Source organism: Onychostruthus taczanowskii, unplaced genomic scaffold (genome assembly GCF_017590055.1).
Source record: "Onychostruthus taczanowskii isolate IOZ18803 unplaced genomic scaffold, ASM1759005v1 scaffold183, whole genome shotgun sequence".
NCBI classification, from domain to species: domain Eukaryota; kingdom Metazoa; phylum Chordata; class Aves; order Passeriformes; family Passeridae; genus Onychostruthus; species Onychostruthus taczanowskii.
The window spans coordinates 554,561-571,917 of NW_024499051.1; the positions used below are offsets into that span (position 1 = coordinate 554,561).

The 17,357-nt window shown below is 43.2% G+C and overlaps 2 protein-coding genes across 5 annotated transcripts in view; one reads left to right on the forward strand and one right to left on the reverse strand.

Moving 5' to 3' along the window:
• Positions 1-2,281: 2,281 nt before the first annotated feature.
• LOC121334141 (acrosin-like) lies at positions 2,282-4,479 on the reverse strand. The gene is made up of 5 exons (XM_041401042.1): positions 4,409-4,479; positions 3,921-4,136; positions 3,339-3,604; positions 2,918-3,057; positions 2,282-2,467 (listed from the first exon to the last, which is right to left on the reverse strand). The coding sequence occupies exons 1-5, from the start codon at positions 4,477-4,479 to the stop codon at positions 2,282-2,284; spliced, it is 879 nt and encodes a 292-aa protein (XP_041256976.1).
• Positions 4,480-7,653: 3,174 nt separating this feature from the next.
• Positions 7,654-17,357, forward strand: part of RAB3GAP2 (RAB3 GTPase activating non-catalytic protein subunit 2) — a 43,412-nt gene continuing 33,708 nt past the window's right edge. For 2 of the 4 annotated variants that reach the window (XM_041401031.1, XM_041401033.1), the window contains exons 1-2: positions 7,654-7,821; positions 16,682-16,746. In XM_041401031.1, the coding sequence (XP_041256965.1) occupies positions 7,713-7,821; positions 16,682-16,746 (174 nt within the window). In that variant the 5' untranslated portion in view covers positions 7,654-7,712. Of the gene's footprint in view, positions 7,822-16,678; positions 16,747-17,357 lie in introns of all 4 variants that reach the window. The other 2 variants (XM_041401030.1, XM_041401032.1) reach the window with 1 other exon arrangement.

A 17,357-nucleotide genomic window follows, 5' to 3' on the forward strand; every position in this document is an offset into this window, starting at 1 on the left:
GCGGGTACTCTCCAGGGAAGGCTGCGGCTCCCCACCAGGGTCTGGGGCCACTTACCCACAGTTGTCCCATGACCCGTGCATCATCCCAGCCATGGTCAGCAGGATGAGGAGGCTGAGCCAATTCATGGCTGCCAGAGGCACGCGTCAGCTGCAAGCACTGAGGGCTCCATGCAGCAGCACAGCCACAGCCGCAGTGCCTGCAGCAGCTGTGCTGCCTGTGGTGCCCCGGGGCTGATGTCACAGTGATGGGGGTTCTGTGTTCTGGGCACTGTGGTGTTCTGTGCCATGGGGACCCACTGGGGGAGGGGCAACATGGAATCGGTGAGCCACAAAATGGTTTGGGTTGGAAGGGACCTTGGTGATCATTTGGCTCCAACACCCTTGCCTTGGGCATGGAGGCATGGCCTTCACTAGAACCAGTTGTTCAGAGCCTGGCTCAGAAGTTGTCCTTGAACACTTTCAGGAATGGAACATCAACAGGTGCTCTGGGCAACCCATGCCTTTGCCTCAGTACTCTCAGAATCAAGATTTCCTTCCTTTGATCCTAGCTGAAGCTACCCTTATTGTAGCAAGATGTCCCCAATGTGGGAATAATGAGCATTGACTCCATGATTGCAGAAGGCTGATCAATTGCTTTATTATACTACACTATTAAGAAAAACCCATTGCCCTTGCCAGACAGTCACGACACACATGTGGATCCAATTGGTCAATGAATCCAAACCACCATCAACAGAGTGTAATTAAAAAATCACCCTCTGGTAAACAAATGTCCATAACACATTCCACATTTGCACAACAACAGGTGCAGCAACTGGAGATAAGAATTGTTTCTCATTCTTTTCTCTGAGCTTTCTCACAGCTTCTGACAGCTTCCCAGGAAAATCCTGAGAGAGAGCTATGTTTCTCTCTGTTCAGAGGATATGTGATTAGCACATACCCTCTGTCACTGTAAAGCCATTGCCCCTTGTCCTATCAGGACCTGCCCTTGTAAGAAGGTTCTCTGCTGCTTTCTTTAGGCCCCTCTTCTTGCAGGATGAGGCTCTGCAGTCCCCGGGGCAGGCAGCAGCTGAGGAATCCATTTGGGGCAGGGAGCTGGGTGTGCAGCTGCAGTGCCAGCTGCAGATTGAGCTCTGGCTGGCAGGAACCTGGGACCAGAGGCTGTGAACTGCCCATGCTTTGCATAACAGAGAGCACAGGGAGCTGTGGCACTGGCCAGGGATTTGAATGAACACTGAGAGCTGCAGCAGGAGCTGGAGGCTCTTTATGAAATGTGACATCTGTGAGTCTGCTGGGAGAATCCTGAGGTTGAATGGGTATGAAAAACTGCTCTGACTGGGTGACAGTAGTGTGAATAGGAAATCAGCTGGGGCAACCATGAGCTCGTTGGAGTCACCTGTGTCTCCAGAATGGTCACACAGGGGAGTTTCCTCACAGCACTTTGGCAGCCCAGATGGGACCCAAGGGCACCACTGCTGGAGCATTTGTCAACAGCCTTGGTGTTGTAGGTGGTGTTGGCCTACTCACCTTGGCCTTCCATGGCGTTCCTGGTGTACTTTTCCACAGTTCCTGACAGGTTCCTCTCCCCAGAATGACCCCAGCACTTCCTTTGAGTATCTGTGAAGTGTGACCACTTGGCAAATCAATGTCCCTTTACTGCCTGTGAAATCTGGCTCTGCTTTAGGGTACTGGCACTCCAGCCAGGAGTTTCCCTTGTCATGCTTGGGAGTTTCCCAGAACTGTTCCCTTAGCCCAGGTTCACACCAGGTCCTAATCTGCAGCCCATGTGCATTTGAGCACCACCCCCAAGGTGTCTGCTTTTTTTCTATCCCTTTCCTAGGCTTGATGTATCAAGTTTCTCCAGCCCATGGTGGCTCATGGCACTCTCCACCTCTGACCAGGCATTCTGGCTGTGAGTAGCTCTTTGGAGCTGCTCTGTCCCTTTGTGCCTGGCACATCTGTCCTCAGGCCCATTCTGCAGTTGCCAGTTGTGGCTGTCCTTATTTTGCCCAGGAGTTGGAATTGCCTGGAGTTGGAATTGCCTGGAATAGCACTGACTTGGCCCAGGAGTTGGAATTGCACTGAAAACATGGTTCCCTGTGACCATAGGCAACTTTACTTCAACAACTAAGTCATCTCCAGTGTCTGCATGCACAGAGGAGAGGAGTATGGTCAGGACAGAGTTTTGACCCTGAGGCTGCCTTTTTATCAGCAGGCATTCCCCCGCAGAAAACAATTGCTATGCACTGCAATGTGCCCTGGATCCTGCCCACCCTGCTGTTCAGGAAGCACTTCCAAATGGGTTCAGCCCCATGTGGGCCAGAATCCAGTCATAGAAGTGCTGAGTGGAGGTGTAGATTCCAGGCCGCTTTGCTCTGGCACAGCCTCTTCCCCAGCTGGTCACTCCAACAACCCACCAGTAATCAGCATGGTTGTCCTGGCACATGAGCGGACCACCACTGTCACCCTGCAGCAGAGCACAGAGGATTAAGGTGGTGTTGGGTGGCCCCTGTCAGCACTAAGCTGTCTCCTTCTCTCTCATAGCCCTTGCCAGAACTGTACCCAAGCGCTTGAGCCTCCAGAAGCTTGGCTGTGAATGACATGGGGTCCTATAGTGTAGGGCTCTCTCTGTCATTTCTGCACAGGACTCCTGCATGTGCAGAGGATGGACATGTGGCACCTGGACCTCTGCTACCAGGAGCATTAGCTGGGCTCTTGGGGTTTCTGGCACAAGGGGAATCCTGGGCAGGCAGGTGTGGATGGGGATGTGTGGGAAGCCCCCAGAGCAGTCGGTGGGGAGCTGGGGCTGGGAGGGCGACTGAGTGGCCAGGCAAAGCAGGCCCTGGGCTGTGTTGGGGCGGTGCTGCCCTGGCTGCCAGTGCTGCTGGGGGCTGAGTGGCTTGTGGCACGCTCCTACCTGGCAGGTGTCGATGCGGCCATGCGGGTAACCAGCACACACGTTGTGGGTGTGGACTTTCCCTGCATACCATCCACTGCTGTTGCAGAGCTGGACATCAATGAGCTGGACCTTGGCCTCCTGGAGGTGATCACTTGAGTCTTCAAATGTGAGCAGAGAACGGAATGAGACCCCAGCAGCTCCTTGCCAGTTCTCCTCCTCCCCTCTCTGGAGAGGCTACCCTTCCCTTGGTAGTTTTGCCTCTCCAGAGGCACTGGGGTGCTATGATCCTGCTGCCTGCCTTTGGGGAGCAGGCCAGTCCCATCTCTGCAGAGGTGTACGTCCATCAGCCTGGGTATGCCCTCTGCTGTGGGGAAGCGCAAGACGTCTCCCCAGTGTGCTGACCTAGCTGTGCAGGCAAGAGTCTCTCTTGGGAACTCACCTTCTTCTGCGGTTGAACCCCAGCCAGCAATCCAGCAGTTTTGCAGCTCTGAGACTCTTAGGGTGGGGTCAGCCACACAGGCCACCTGGATGTAGGAGCTGCACTGTACAGGCTCATTCAGTTCCAGCAAGGCAATGTCATTACTTATATCCCTTTTCTTATAGTTTTTGTGACGAAATAGCTTCTTAATCTTGCGCACTTGTGCTCCAGGGCCTGGCTGAGTCAATTGGGTGGCCCCAATCACGACATTCAAGATGCCGATTTTCCTGAAAGGAAGATGGACGGAGGGCTGAGAGGGAGCAGAGCCATGTCCCACAGCAGCCCAGCAGTTTCTAGACCTCTGCTTGGCAAGGCAGAGAGGGAGCAGTGCTCTGGCAGATGTGAGTGCCTTCACACACAACTTAGGCTGAGGGAATGTCAAGCTAGAGGCTGCTAGGAAGCCTTGGCACAAGCCCAGGCTTCTCCTGAGCAGCGTGGCAGCCTGGCTGCCTGAGAGGAAAGGGAATGGGAGTAGCAGGTGGTGCTGCTGACAGGTCACCTGCTGGTATTGTGGGGGTGTCCCTATTGCCTGCTCCTTCTTACTTGATCTTGTCAAAGCAGTGGGCTGCTGTGAGGACCCACTCTGCAGTGATGAGGGACCCTCCACACCAATGCCCTGGGCCTGGTATCCAGGGGTGCTGGATGCTGACCATCCACGGCCAGGCCCCTGGCTTGGCCCCTGTGCCACCCACAATGCGTGTCATGGCGTCATCATGAGGTATGGAGTCAGACATCATGGGTCGGAGGCCGCAAGTCCATCTGCAAGCAGAAAGTAATTTCCGTGCTGCTTCATGGCCTGCTGTGGCTCAGGCTGAAGCTCAGCCCTCTGCCCTCCCCACAAGGGCTTGCACACACAGCAGGCCAGGGAAGCCCATGGGTTGTGCGTCTGTCCATGCCAGCACCTGGTTGCTGGCAAGGAACTGGGGCTTCCTGTGGTGGGTGGGAAGCTGTGGCCTGGCCATGGGGGACAGGCAGGTACTCTCCAGGGAAGGCCGCAAGTGCTGCAGTGGCTCCCCCTCAGGGCCACTTACCCGCAAGTGTTCTGTATGCTGTGAGCCAGCCTGGCCACGGTCAGCAGGATGAGGAAGCTGAACCAGTTCATGGCTGCCAGAGGTACGTGTCAGCTGCAAGCACTGAGGGCTCCGTGCAGCAGCACTGCCACAGCTGCAGTGCCCACAGCAGCTGCGCTGCCCATGGTGCCCTTGGCCCCGGGACTGATGTCATGGAGAGGTGGGTTCCATGTTCTGGGCATTGTGGGGATCTGTGGCTCAATGGTCATGGAGGGAGGAACAACATTGAATCAAAGAACCATAGAATGGTTTGGGGTACAAGGGATCTTGGAGATCCTCTAGGTCTGACCCCCCTGCCATTGGGAGAGAGGGATAGCTTGCACTAGGTGCTGTTGCCCAGCCCCTGGCTCAGAAACCTGTTCTCAAGCACTTTGAGTGATGGGGCATCCACAGCCGCTCTGGGCAACAACCCATGTGGGTGCCTCAGTAACCTCAGAGTCAGGAATTTCTTCCTAATATCTAATTGAAACCTACTGTCTCTCCTTTTGAAGCCTTTCCCTTTTGTAATTTCTTGTGTTGACCCTGAACAAATCATTACCTGCACTTCATATGGTTTAAATCTGTATTTAGCCTAATTATCTATTTTTGTAAACTGCATTAAGGCCTTTGTTCAGCAGCATATATGCCAATGCAAATTATTATTCTTATTGGAAATGTATTGTAAATTTTGGCTATTAATTGTTTATCTGAATGTCTTTAGGAACTTCGCTTAAAATTATGCCAGATGTTTTTCAAAACATAGTTTTGTTTTCTGTAGCCATCCATATATGTATAATGAATCATTAAAAATTAGGAACTATTGAACTTATAAAAAACACATGAAGGGTTATTGTGTAGGCAAAGTGTTAATATGAGTTTATCTTAACTCAAGACGGTCTTGAAATATCAGCTTATTTGCTGAGTATTCATTGCCTTATTTTATGCTTTCATTGGTATCTTGATAGTTCTTAACTTGACTTCTTCATGTACAACAAACCAGGCAGGGGATATGACAGTCTTACACTATTCACTGTTGTCTAATGAGGAAAATTTTGATAATGTGATGAAAGCTTCATTAAAGAATGACAAACCATGTTGTTAATTTAATTTCTTCCATACTCTTTATTAATTCAGTTGATATTACTAGTGACCGTGCATGTTACAATTCTAAAATATCATTAAAGAGTTTTCTTTACAGGCTCTATAATTTTACTGAGAGCATCTGCAAATCCACCAGCCTCTTGTCTCAACTTTTCCCACATTGTGACCTTGTTTTTGAAGAGTATCCTTCCTATTACTCCACATCATGTAATTCTACGTTTGTTCAGAAAAACAGGATTGAACAACTCTCTACTGGATAGCCACATGATTATTCATCTGCTTAAATTCAAGTCTAACCTGTGTATTGCCTGAGGAGACACAGATTTGAAATGTAAACAAAAATGTTCCTGTAGTTGCCAAGGGCAAAATTACTGAGCTCTGAATACTTGTCCTGCGTACAGAGGAAAAGACCATAGATGGAGTTTCTAGCACTCTTTAATTCAATACTACCTACTTCATTGTGGGGCCATGGTATCAGCAGGAAATCTGGAAGCAGAAACTCCTCATGTTTTTGCAGGCTCGTGGAAGAGGCTGGGACTGCATGGCTCCTCAGCACCCAGATAAAGCCACCATGGCCACTGCAGAGTCCCATTGCTGCCACCTCAGGTATATTTTATACAGAATAAATTATTCATTATGGCATATTATTAGATGAAAGATCTTAACCAATACAAAAGTTAAAACTACTAGTAGTGTATAGTACAGGGTAATATAGTGCACTATATCAAAGAAATTATATTAAAGCTAGCAAAAAGAAACAATGCCAGGCTCTCTCTCTTCAGGAAGTGTTTGTGTTTGTTCCATGCTGAATACCCTCTTGTGGGTATTGCCTCTTTTGTGCCCTCTTTTATTGGTACTGCATTTATTACAAGCTTTTCAGCAAAATTGTGATTCCTGCTAGTTTTTTGTTGCTTGTTGGAAGAGAGTGGAGGAGGAGATGCAGTTCAGTGGGGTTAACTTTCCCACTACATTTCAAACCAGCACATCACTACAACAAAACAGAATAGCTGAAGACATTAAAAAGGTGTTTGGGTAAATATAAGCCAGTTTCTTTGCAAAGCTCACAAGAGATTTTCTGGCGTTTATAACCTGTTATAGTCTGTGCCTTTAGGACAGTCCAACTGGAGCCCATTTGGCATGAAACTTCTCTTAGTAAAAATTTGTTTAATCTTAGAAGGTATTTAAAGACACATAGAAGACCTAGAACACAAACCAAATTTGCAGAATACCTTGGACTTTCTCAGTTATTTCTGCTTTTCTCAGTTATATCTGCTTTTAGCTACATAAGACATACATTGCTATCTATCACATAAAAGAGCCCTGTCAGAAAACAAGAAAGAGTTCTTATATACATATATATATGTGTGTGTGTGTGTACACATATAAAGGCTAGTCAAGTGAGAGCCATTCAAAATTTGTCAAGTCTTATGCATAGGGAAATTTCTATTTCCTTGGGGTCCAGAAAACATCCCTTGATGTTCTTGTCACACATTTTTTTCTCCTTACCTGAAGAGGAGGTTTTGGAGGCTGCAGGTCAGCTGTCAGCATTGTACTGATGTCACTCCAGTGCAAATCTCAATCACCATAACTGCTGCTGTCACTCAGATGCTGCAGTGTCCAGAAAAGGAATAGAAATGGGTTGACATTAAATCTAAATAAAAGCTTTATATTTACAAGAGCAGTCAAGACTGAAAGAAACCCTGTTTTCACTAACCATGTTTGCTATTCATCAAAGTAACATGGGGGTTTTGGGCTGTGCTGATTCAATATTAGGTCTAGATAGTAAAATCCCACTGAGGGAGTTTGGGCTGTTTAGCCTGGAAAAAAGGATGTTCAGGGATGATCTCATAGTTCTCTACAGCTACTTGAGAGGAGCTTGTGGATGGTGGGCGCTAGCACTTTTTTCCCAGGCAGCTAGCGACAGGATAAGATTAAATGGCCTCAAGCTGCGCCAGGGGAAGTGCATGTCGGACGTTGGGAGGAAATGCTCCACAGAAAGTGCGATTAAACATCGCAATGGGGTGCCCTGCAGGGCGCTGCCTTTAGCGCTCTTGCCTCAGCACCTCCCCTTCGGGCCCCGCCCTCCACGGCGCATGCGCCATGCGCGGGACCGCGCCGGGCCGGAGGGAAGTAGCCGAACATTTCCGGGTTGGGTGGCGGCGGTGGATCTACTGGCAGCGGGAGCATGTCCTGCGCCCTCGTCCCCTTCGCCCACTTCCAGGACCTGGAGTTGGCTCGCGACTTCCTGAGTCCGCACCGCTGCCAGGGCAGCACCGCGGCTGGCAAGGAGAGCGGTGAGTCCGGTCCCCGGTGCGGGGCTGTGCCCGCCGCCCCCGCGGGGCCCGTCCGGCCGCGGGGCCCGTCCGGCCGCGGGGCTGTCCCTGCGAGCGCTGCGCTCTCTCGGCGCCGCGCTGCCACCCCCGGCCCACTGGCGGGGGGCCGTGTTACCCGAGTGCTCGGGGTCGCCCGTGTGGCGCAGGGTGGGTGTCTCGCCATAGCTGCCACATCTGCAAAGTCAGACTTTTCTGGCGTCCAGAAGTTTCAGGTGCGCAGCTGTTCGCAGGTGTCACTCCTTATTCCGTAGTGGGGAGGTGAAGTTCTTTGGCCACTGACCCTGCGTGCCCCAAACTTTAAAAAGTTTGTAGTTTTCTTGCTGGGAGTGTACCTGTCTGAAGACGCTCTCCTAAAGACAACACACGTTGCGCATGCAAGGTTACGTAGGAATGCAGAACGTGCTGAAAGTGTACTAAAGGTTTAGCTTACACCTTAAATTAAAAGACAACGAATCTTAAAGCAGATACAGTCTGAAGTTGTGGATCGTGTTTCTGCTGTGTGAGGCAGTGCAGGCTGAGCTGCCTGACACAGAAGCTGCGTTCTCAGCAGATCCATGCCCACGCTAGAAACCAGAGTGAGTTAAAACACTGTTTCTTGTATTTGTTATTGCATACTGTATTAACTGTACACTGTGTGTGTGTGTGTGTGTGTGTGTATAGATGTAATCCCCCCCCAAAATATACAAACTATATCTGGCTGATGTTTTTTGGTTTCTGACAACAGTAGGGAAGGAAAGTGTTTGAAGAGGTTAATGAGGATGCTTGTAAAAAATCCTCACAGCCGTGGACAGAGCTTTAAGAGAAAACTTTGAGGTGCTTATTTTAAAAGTCTAAAATGCCTGAGGGGAATTACAAGAGTGGAGATCATAGGATGATTTGTGTTTGAACTGATCTTTAAAGTTAATCGAGTTCAACTCCCCTGCCTTGGGCAGGGACACTTTTCACCAGACCAGGCTGCTCAAAGCCCCATCCAGCCTGTCTGAACACTTCCAGAGATGGGGTATCCACAGCTTCTCTGTGCAATCTGTTCTGGTGCCTCATCTTCCTTATTATTAAAAAATAAATCTTCCTAATATACAGTATAAATTGATTCCCTGTTTAAAGCCACTGGTCCTTATCCTGTAACTACACGTCTTGTTAAAAAGATGACACAACAAGTGTTAAAAACCTTTAAAAGTGCATTATATGTTCAGCTAGTTGGTTTTGCCACTAAAACTTCTGTGTGCAAAACTTTTGGTAGAAAACAGTTTTCTGCTGCTGCTTGTTTTGTAACTCTTAACAGTTTTTGAAAAATGCATAACAAGTTCCAGATGGCTTTTCTTTGGTATCATCTGTATCTAAAGGTGGGATTCTGGAAGCAGAAGGCTTTGGTTACTATCTCTTGAATTCTGAAGATAAAAGCAAAGGATTGGAATGTGTTTGTGTTTCTAAAAGTAGGTGTTGAAAGAAATTAAATATTTTTCTCTTATTTGATGATACATGAGAGGTGTTTGTGTAAAATAACTTGGATATTTTATTGGAGTGGATTTATCAAATGGCAGCCATAAAGAGAAAATGTTTAGTATGTTGTAAAACTACCAAAATAATAGAAGCAAAGAAATGCATGGCTGCTGTTCCATTTTAATGGATTGGCTGTCTTCTGGACTATTTTTATATTTGCTTATTCAGTCACTGAGGCAGAAGTGAGTGTTTTTCAAAATAATGCTCATTTAGATTCATTGAAATCTTTTGGATTTGTGCCTGTAATTTTTCGCTACCACAGCTGTTTTCATGGTTGATTATAAATAAGTATAAATGTCAGCAAGTGAGAGTTCCCAGAGTGGTTTAGACATAAGATTGTAACTTAGTGATTTTTGAAGCAGAAATTCTTGATGCATTTGTGTTTGACAAGGGGGAAGTGCTGCTTCAACTTGCCTAGGTATCTTAAATTAGAAGTGAGTAAATTGTGGTTTTTATCAGGGAATGCTTTGCTAAAAACTCTTCTGTTGACAGAATGTACTGTTTTAAAACAGTAGTTTAATTAGGTTGCATGTTTAAAAACTTGCATCTTAGTTTGTTTTTATAGTTTTACTCTACAGGGAAAAAAATAACCTAGGATTTTTTTGCTAGTAAGTTCAACAAAGAAGATGTTAATTTGCTTTCAAATCAAACTTTAGTTCTCAACTTAAACTGTGTTTATTTTTATGCAAACAATTATATAAATACTGGCAAACATCTGTCAAAACTCTTAGGTTCTCAGGAAAAAAAAAAACTTTTCTTCTGCTTTCTTTTTTTTTTAAACCTACGCTTCATTTGTGTGAAAACTCTTGCTAGTACATTAAGGTTGTAGTTACAAATGATGGCTACCCAAGGGAAATAAATGTATATGAAATATTTTTATTTAACAAAGAACATTTGAGTTAACAAATTATTTTAGTCATAACTTAATGTTTCAAGTGTTGAGTAGAATTTTCAAGAATTCCTGTCAGGTTTTGGGTAACAAATATTTTTGAACAGATGCCTCTGGAATGCTCAGTGTGTGGGGTTTAGGGTTTTTAGTGGAGGCTGTAGGCCTTCTCTTTTTTTGTTTCTTAGTTATAGGGCAAGGAAGTTTTTAATGCTGTTTTAACTTCAGCCATATTTTAGGTCTAACAGAACCAGCCAAAGTATTTTCTGTGGATGTATTTGCTGGAATAAAATTTAGGGTTATTATTGTAAAAGGATTTTTGCAGTAAATTTTAAATGAAGAGAATTTGCTTGCTTCAAAAAGTGCAGGCAGGATACACTTCTAAATCATGATGTGATACTGTGACTTTAGTCCAGTTTTGAAGTTAGATGTCTTTAATTTGAGTAAAAACCCTGTAATGTGTAATCTTGTATTTAAAACAGTATATTTTGTTTATATAAAAGTTTATCTAGGTTGTCAATTTCAAATTTTACTTGAAAGGCTTAGCAAACTGTTGCATATATTAAAAACACAGATGTTGGTAAGTAAAAAACAAAGCTGGATTTTTATTCCAAGGGGACTTGATTTTTTCCCCCCTTTCTTTATACAGGTAAGCATTTAAACACATTCTGCAGTAGAACAAGATGAAGGAAAGCATCCTATCAACCACAGCTTCACTTCAGTTTTCCCTGCAGCCCAACAGATTGTCTCGTTTGTGCAAATGATACACTTGTCTGGTAAACTGGGAGGAAAAGAAAGCTTCCTCCTCCTCTGAGCTTTCTGTGAAGTCACTTCTGCAGGTGCCTGTTTCCTGCTCACTCAGTAAACACTGGAAGAAAAGGTTCATGTGCTTTGTGTTATGCAGTCATCTGTTAAAATTGCCACTGATGCCATGCTGGAATAATGTAAGAAATGTTTGTAGACTACTTGAGCATTGATCTGCCATGGAGGAAAATATATCTACTTTTTATTGTCACTATTGGAATAGATTAACAGGTGTTGGCTCACGTGCTTTAAGTAAATTCACCTGGTGTTACAGAGTGAGCTGGTTAAGGATGCTTCATATGGAGTTGCTGTATCTTTATTCTTTAGGAAAATGCAGGTTGGAGTGCTTTTTCATATTTTAATGAGGAGGACTTAAACAAGCATGAGAATTTAAGAATCTTGAGAAGAGTAATGCTGCTAATGAGGCACAAATCCTCTGTGGAACCTGAGCCTAGTGGTGTCTAAGTGGCTCTGAAAACTGCTGTTCTAACTCTGCAAGTACTGGGAATAGAAAGTGTTTGCACCACATTTAATTTGACATCTTGATGTGTTGAAGATGTTTTGGGCTGCTGTTGAAGAGGTTTTGGGTTTTGTTGGCTGGACCGGGAAACGGCTGTAACAGTTAACTTTCTTATAAAGCTGTCTAAAATAAAGGCATGCACATGAAGGAAAAAATCCATCTTACTCGCAACATGTGACAAAGCTTTGCAGACATGACAGAATTTTAGCATTCAGAAATTAATTAATGGATGCTTACCTGAACAGAGCAGAAAGTAGAGCAAGACAGATAAAATTTCCTATAATCTTTATAAATTGAAGAATTTAACTACAATTTATTTAGAGCAATGTGTGTTTCTGTTCTTCTAGTACACTCACAACTTGAACTGTGTTTTAGGACATTTTATAGGCTTGATGACAGCAATTCAGTAGCATAGCCAGGTAGGACTGCTGCTAGATGAACTGTGGAGGTGTTAAGATGAATCAGAAAAATCAGTACTTTCTTGATGTGAAGATATTTTTAGTTCCCAGGTGTGTTTATCTCCTGTTACCTAAATGAAATTAATAAGGAAAAAAGCCAGCAAACCCAAACTTGACCTTGAGAGTTCCCAAGCAATGGTATCTCCATTTATGATAGTGAGTTTGTTCTTATTCAGGGGAAGAAAAAAATTGATCCCCTGACCTGAGGGCTTTCTCAGAGCTACAAGGTATCACTTTGCTGCTTCTTTTTGCAGTGGAAGCGATGGCTTAAGCATGTCAGAGAAACTCCTTTCTGAAATCCTGCCTTCTTACATTGACAGCAGCCTAAAAAGTGCTCTTCAGCCCAGTTCCTCTAAACAACATCTTCGGACTTGTACACTTTGCTTTATCTGGATCAGCTGATTTAGTTCAGAAATACAGACGGCCAGGCTTTTTATTTCAGAGTTGCCAACAAGGTTACAAAGAAAAAAATACATTACAAAATGAAGTTCTAGATTGCATTTAGCATTAGGGTTGTTGTTGGCTGCTTCTGTATCAGTCTTGTTGAATCAGTTATATTCCTATTGAATACTCTTATTACAAGGTCTTTTTCGCTGCCTCTTTAATCAGATTCTCCCTTTCCAGATTGTAGTATTTATATTTAGTATTTCTTTCTTTCAGTTTTCCTGTAAAGGGTCATTAAAATAGGCACTGCATGAATTGGGTTGCATTTGTAGCAGCTAATACATCTCAGATATGGGGAAGAGTAAATTACATGCTCTCAGCACACCTGACAGAATGCTGTCAGTGTACTTCATCCAAATTATCTTTTCGCCTGAGTTTTTTGCTGCTTTAACACCTCCTTTATAGCATAGCCTTCATTCTTTCTTGCTGTAACTTAAGACATTGCTTGCATCTGAGAAAAAGTATGGAATACTGTGTTGTGTATGTAATCTGTTTAATTTGTCTCCTATGGCCTTTGGTTCTTTTCCCCTCTGGTATTTCAAGTTTTGGTTTTGGGGCTAAGTTATAACTGTAAGCCATGGACCTTTGCACTATTACTTAAAAAAAAACAATCTATGTAGTACCTGGATTATTTTTAATTTAGTAATTTAGTAATTTTTCACTTTGTCAAAACAATTGTGACCTCCTTAAGGAAGAAAAAATACTCAAGTGGTTATTTTTGTGATTAGAAGACTATTAGTTGTACTTTTGGGGTTTTTTCCCCACTTAAGGATGCCTGAAGTGAGAAGAGAGAACAAATATAAAACTAGTCTCAAAGGCTTCCTTGTAATGTTGGTAAAATAGCCTTATGTATTTGTCAGTCCTCACATTGGAGGAGCTTTGGGAATAAATGCTCTATGATTTCAAGAAGATTTTAAGCTGTTTCTAAAATTCCTTGGCCTGAAGAAAAAAGAAACTGCTTCGATTTCTTTTGTAGTTATGTAATTCTGTGGTGTCAGAATTGCAGTAAACATGCGTAGAAGAAAACCTGCAACTCTCATGGTTAAGCAATAATTTCTTGCACTATTATCTAGTAAAGTTGTATATTCATAAAGCATGGATGGGACTTCAATCCATGTGTCCAAGCACATACTCCAATAATCTCTGCATGGAATTGGAATGTAAATATAAGGGCAGGAAGGAAAGGCTTCAGCTGCCTGCCCCAGGTCATGGTGCTCCCTGGAAGGAAGAGCACTGGCAGTTCTCTGTGCTCAGGTGTCTATTCTGTAATTTGGGAAATGAGTAAAAACATCTTTCATATTGAATTTGACCTGTTAAATGCCAGTTAGACCTTAGTGGTCTCGATCTGTTGTGCTTTTTTTCTCTCTCCTCTGTTCTTGTCTTTTAAACAAAACATTCTTGTAGGTAAAAATTGTTCTTGTAGGTATTATGTTTAATGATAAATGTGCTTAAATGAATTCTCTTATGTATTAACACCAGTGTTGCACATGTGCAGCATTTAAACCAGCTCTTAAGTTTCAAATGTGCTGATGCTATGTGCTTCACATTAAAGAATTTTAATTTACATAAAGTCGTTCATGTAAATCCAGTAGATGAACTTTTATTTTTGCAATCTCCATAGTAAAGCAAAATCTGGAATATTGCTGCTGCTTTATCCAAGTAAGGAGAACTGTTTATAAGACATCTACTACTAGTCAGATACAGAGTTGAATGGAAATAGAGATTTGTGCAGGAAAGTTTGTTCTATTTTTAACATTTTTTTTCCTGAAGAGGGTCTGGAAAAAGTCATCGTGTTGCAGCTGTTTAGGGCTTGCTTAGGTATTGTTTATTAGATAATGTGTTATGTTCCACCGTTGCTAGTTCTGATCTGTGATGTTACTAAAGGAAATGGTGGGGGATGGTTTCTTAAAATCGTAGTAACAGAACTTGGACCGTAGTAACAGGACTTGCACTCTGACTGGACCAACCTTATCAAGTGCTGGTGAGTGGGAAAAGCTGTGCAAGCTGGTAACCTCCATGGAATACTTTATAATTCTTTTCCACAGGTGAATAACTGGTGCTTTGAGTTACTTTATGACAGTGTCTCCTCTATCCATTTTTCCGGGGATTGTTGTCTGTTGTTTAATGCCTTGCTTTGCTATTCGTCACATGGGTGAAATGTCAAAATAGTAAGAATGATGTGAATAAGAAAACAGTTTTAATTTAATTTCTTCTTAAAATAAGAAGCAATGTGTAAAGGGAAGGCAAGATGGATGCAGGCCTTGAGAAATACATATGATGGCACATCCTGGGATGATCTGTCCAATGAGAAGGATGGATATGAGGGAGCAGGCTTGTAAATGCTTGTAAGCTGGAGAGGGTGCTGGCTTTGCAGAGCAGGCCACACACAGTTCCAAAAGATCTCTGCAGTTTTGTCAGTGGAGTGGTGACTCACCATTACATCATTTTCCCATCTTTTTTCATTTATCTAGTATCATCCCATCATGATGACAACTACCACAAAATTGTGGCTATTCACAGAGGCAGCAAGAATCCTCACAGCTGCAGTTTTATGTTGTGGGTGTTCAGTTTCAGAATTGAAGTGGCTGCGGTTTCTGGGGAGGGTTGATCTGCTCTGTGTTGCAGGGAAGACATTGGCCCCAGCTGTGTTTCTTAGATATGGTTCTGTTTTTCTCTGGGCTATGGCACATGGACAGATTTCTTTCCTCCATGAATTTTATAGGAAGGAGATTTTTTAAAAGATCTTTTTAGATAATAAAATGTGAGCAGAAGTAGAGTTTCATTAGCTATCTTAATCTAAACATTGAAGTTAGCTACTGTTTTCTCCTTGTGGTTACTGTATTCAACAGTATTTGCCATAATTTTCCTTTATGTGTTTGTACACTGCAAAAATTTTCAACCTCAAATACAAGATGAGACTGTGACCCTTGGAAGCTTGTTGCTTATATAGTGGTGTCTGAAATAGCAGTGCAGTTATATTTGCATTGATGATAATGCAGTACAACTGCTTGGCTTGCCCATTTTGCAGATGGTACAGACCTTTCCATTTCACAGAGGTAAAATGGGGTGGGCATTTTGTCTTCTACATCCTCCTAAAATACCTTCTTGACAGCATTGGGGAAAAGTCTGTCTTAAATGAAAATTTTTTTTTTCAAAGGTTTTTGTCTTCGTTAGCCATGCAGAAGATTTAAAATGTAACTAAACAGAGAGATTGCAGATTTCTGTTTTGTTGTTCAGCCTTTCCTTGCTTGGTCGTAACAGAACTACGAGTTTTTAGACCAAATAAAATTGTTCTTGACCCAAACCTTCTTGTCTGTACTGTTTGGCCATCCAAAATGGCAGAATTTTACTTGCTTAGAACTAAATTTAAGCTCATTTGAGACAATGTGCTAGAAAACTTTTTTAGGTCAAATTTGCTATTACAGCAGTTAATGGAAAAACTTGAAAGAAATCCTTGGAAAACTCTTGGATTCGATGTTACTGCTTCAGATTACACTCTAGTGCATGCTTGGATGGAAGTCAGTCCTTGGCTTTTCTATTGAACTACAATGATGTTGATTTATTGAGGGTCCCAGGGGTGGTAGTGTCTGAGAATTGTACAGCTGCTACTACTAAATGCCTGTGGCTTTTCAATTTATTTCAAGTTCTGTATTTTTAGGTGAAAAAAAGAAGTTCCACTTACAACTGAACATTGTTCTTACAAAAGAACTTTCACTCTTACAACTAAAGAAGTAGGCCTGTATCTGTTAATCTTTGTTTTCTCAGGTGTTTGAGGTATTTTGTAAGCTTTTGCTTACTCTGAGGTTTCTGAATTGCATGATTGAAACTGATCAGTGTCTCATTAATTTTCCTCTCTGTTGTCATGCAAAGATGTGAATGAACAAGACCCTTGTGCTCATTTTCTCATCAGAGGCCAAACCTTCAGCTTTTGCTTTGCTGCTTGGCTCAGATGTTTTGTGGTCACAGATGAATTTTCCTGTGCCATTGTTCCCTTTTGTATCTTGGGTACATCTCCTGTTAATACTCTTCCATAGTGTCCAAAATGGAAGTAAATAAAATATAGAAAAACAAGACACTTAAGAGTTGTTTCAGCAGAACTCCTTTAGTATCTGTCATAAACAAGTTGTAATGCATTAGCGGGGAAAGGAAAATGATTATTTTGTCGCCTATGCTGTATTCCTGTGACAAGTCTTTTTTCACTTAAAGCAGGCAAATCAACAAGCTGGGAAGATGGTGGCTGGGGAGCCTGGGATGAAGCAGAATTACAAGAACCTGTAAGTTCATATGTATATATGTGTGTATATTTATTTATTTATTTATTTATAACTAACTTCCCTATTATAGAGGACTTTTCCATTATTTTGTGGGTGTGTTTTGGTTTTTTCCTCCTATGTAACTGTTACCTGGGCAAGAAAGGTCTTGACCTGTGTTTTAAATGTGACTGCTTTTTTGTCTCTTGTTCCCATAGGTTTTTTCTAAATATAACATGGATGTTACCTATTGAGATAATTGCTCATATTCTTGTGTTCTGTTGGGCTTTTCTCACCAAAGTGTACGTCCATCTTCCTGTGCTGCTGCGCCTGAGGGCAACCTTTTTGTCTTGTAGCGAGTCAGAAACAGTAGGGCATGGCAGTGAATCGTGAATTAATATAAATAAAAAAATCCTAAATAATTAATTACTGGCATAGACATCCTCCTAAGGATCACCAGTGCTCCTTTTATGTTGTGATGTGTGGATGGTGCTGCAGGAGAGTTTAAACTACCTGTGTGGGATGGAACAACACAGTTGCTCTTTAAAGGGGGAAAAACATTTCTCTGCACAACTCGTTCTGCTGAGAGTAGCAGGGCTGGTCTGTTAATTGTAAGGCTGAGCCTTCCCACTGCC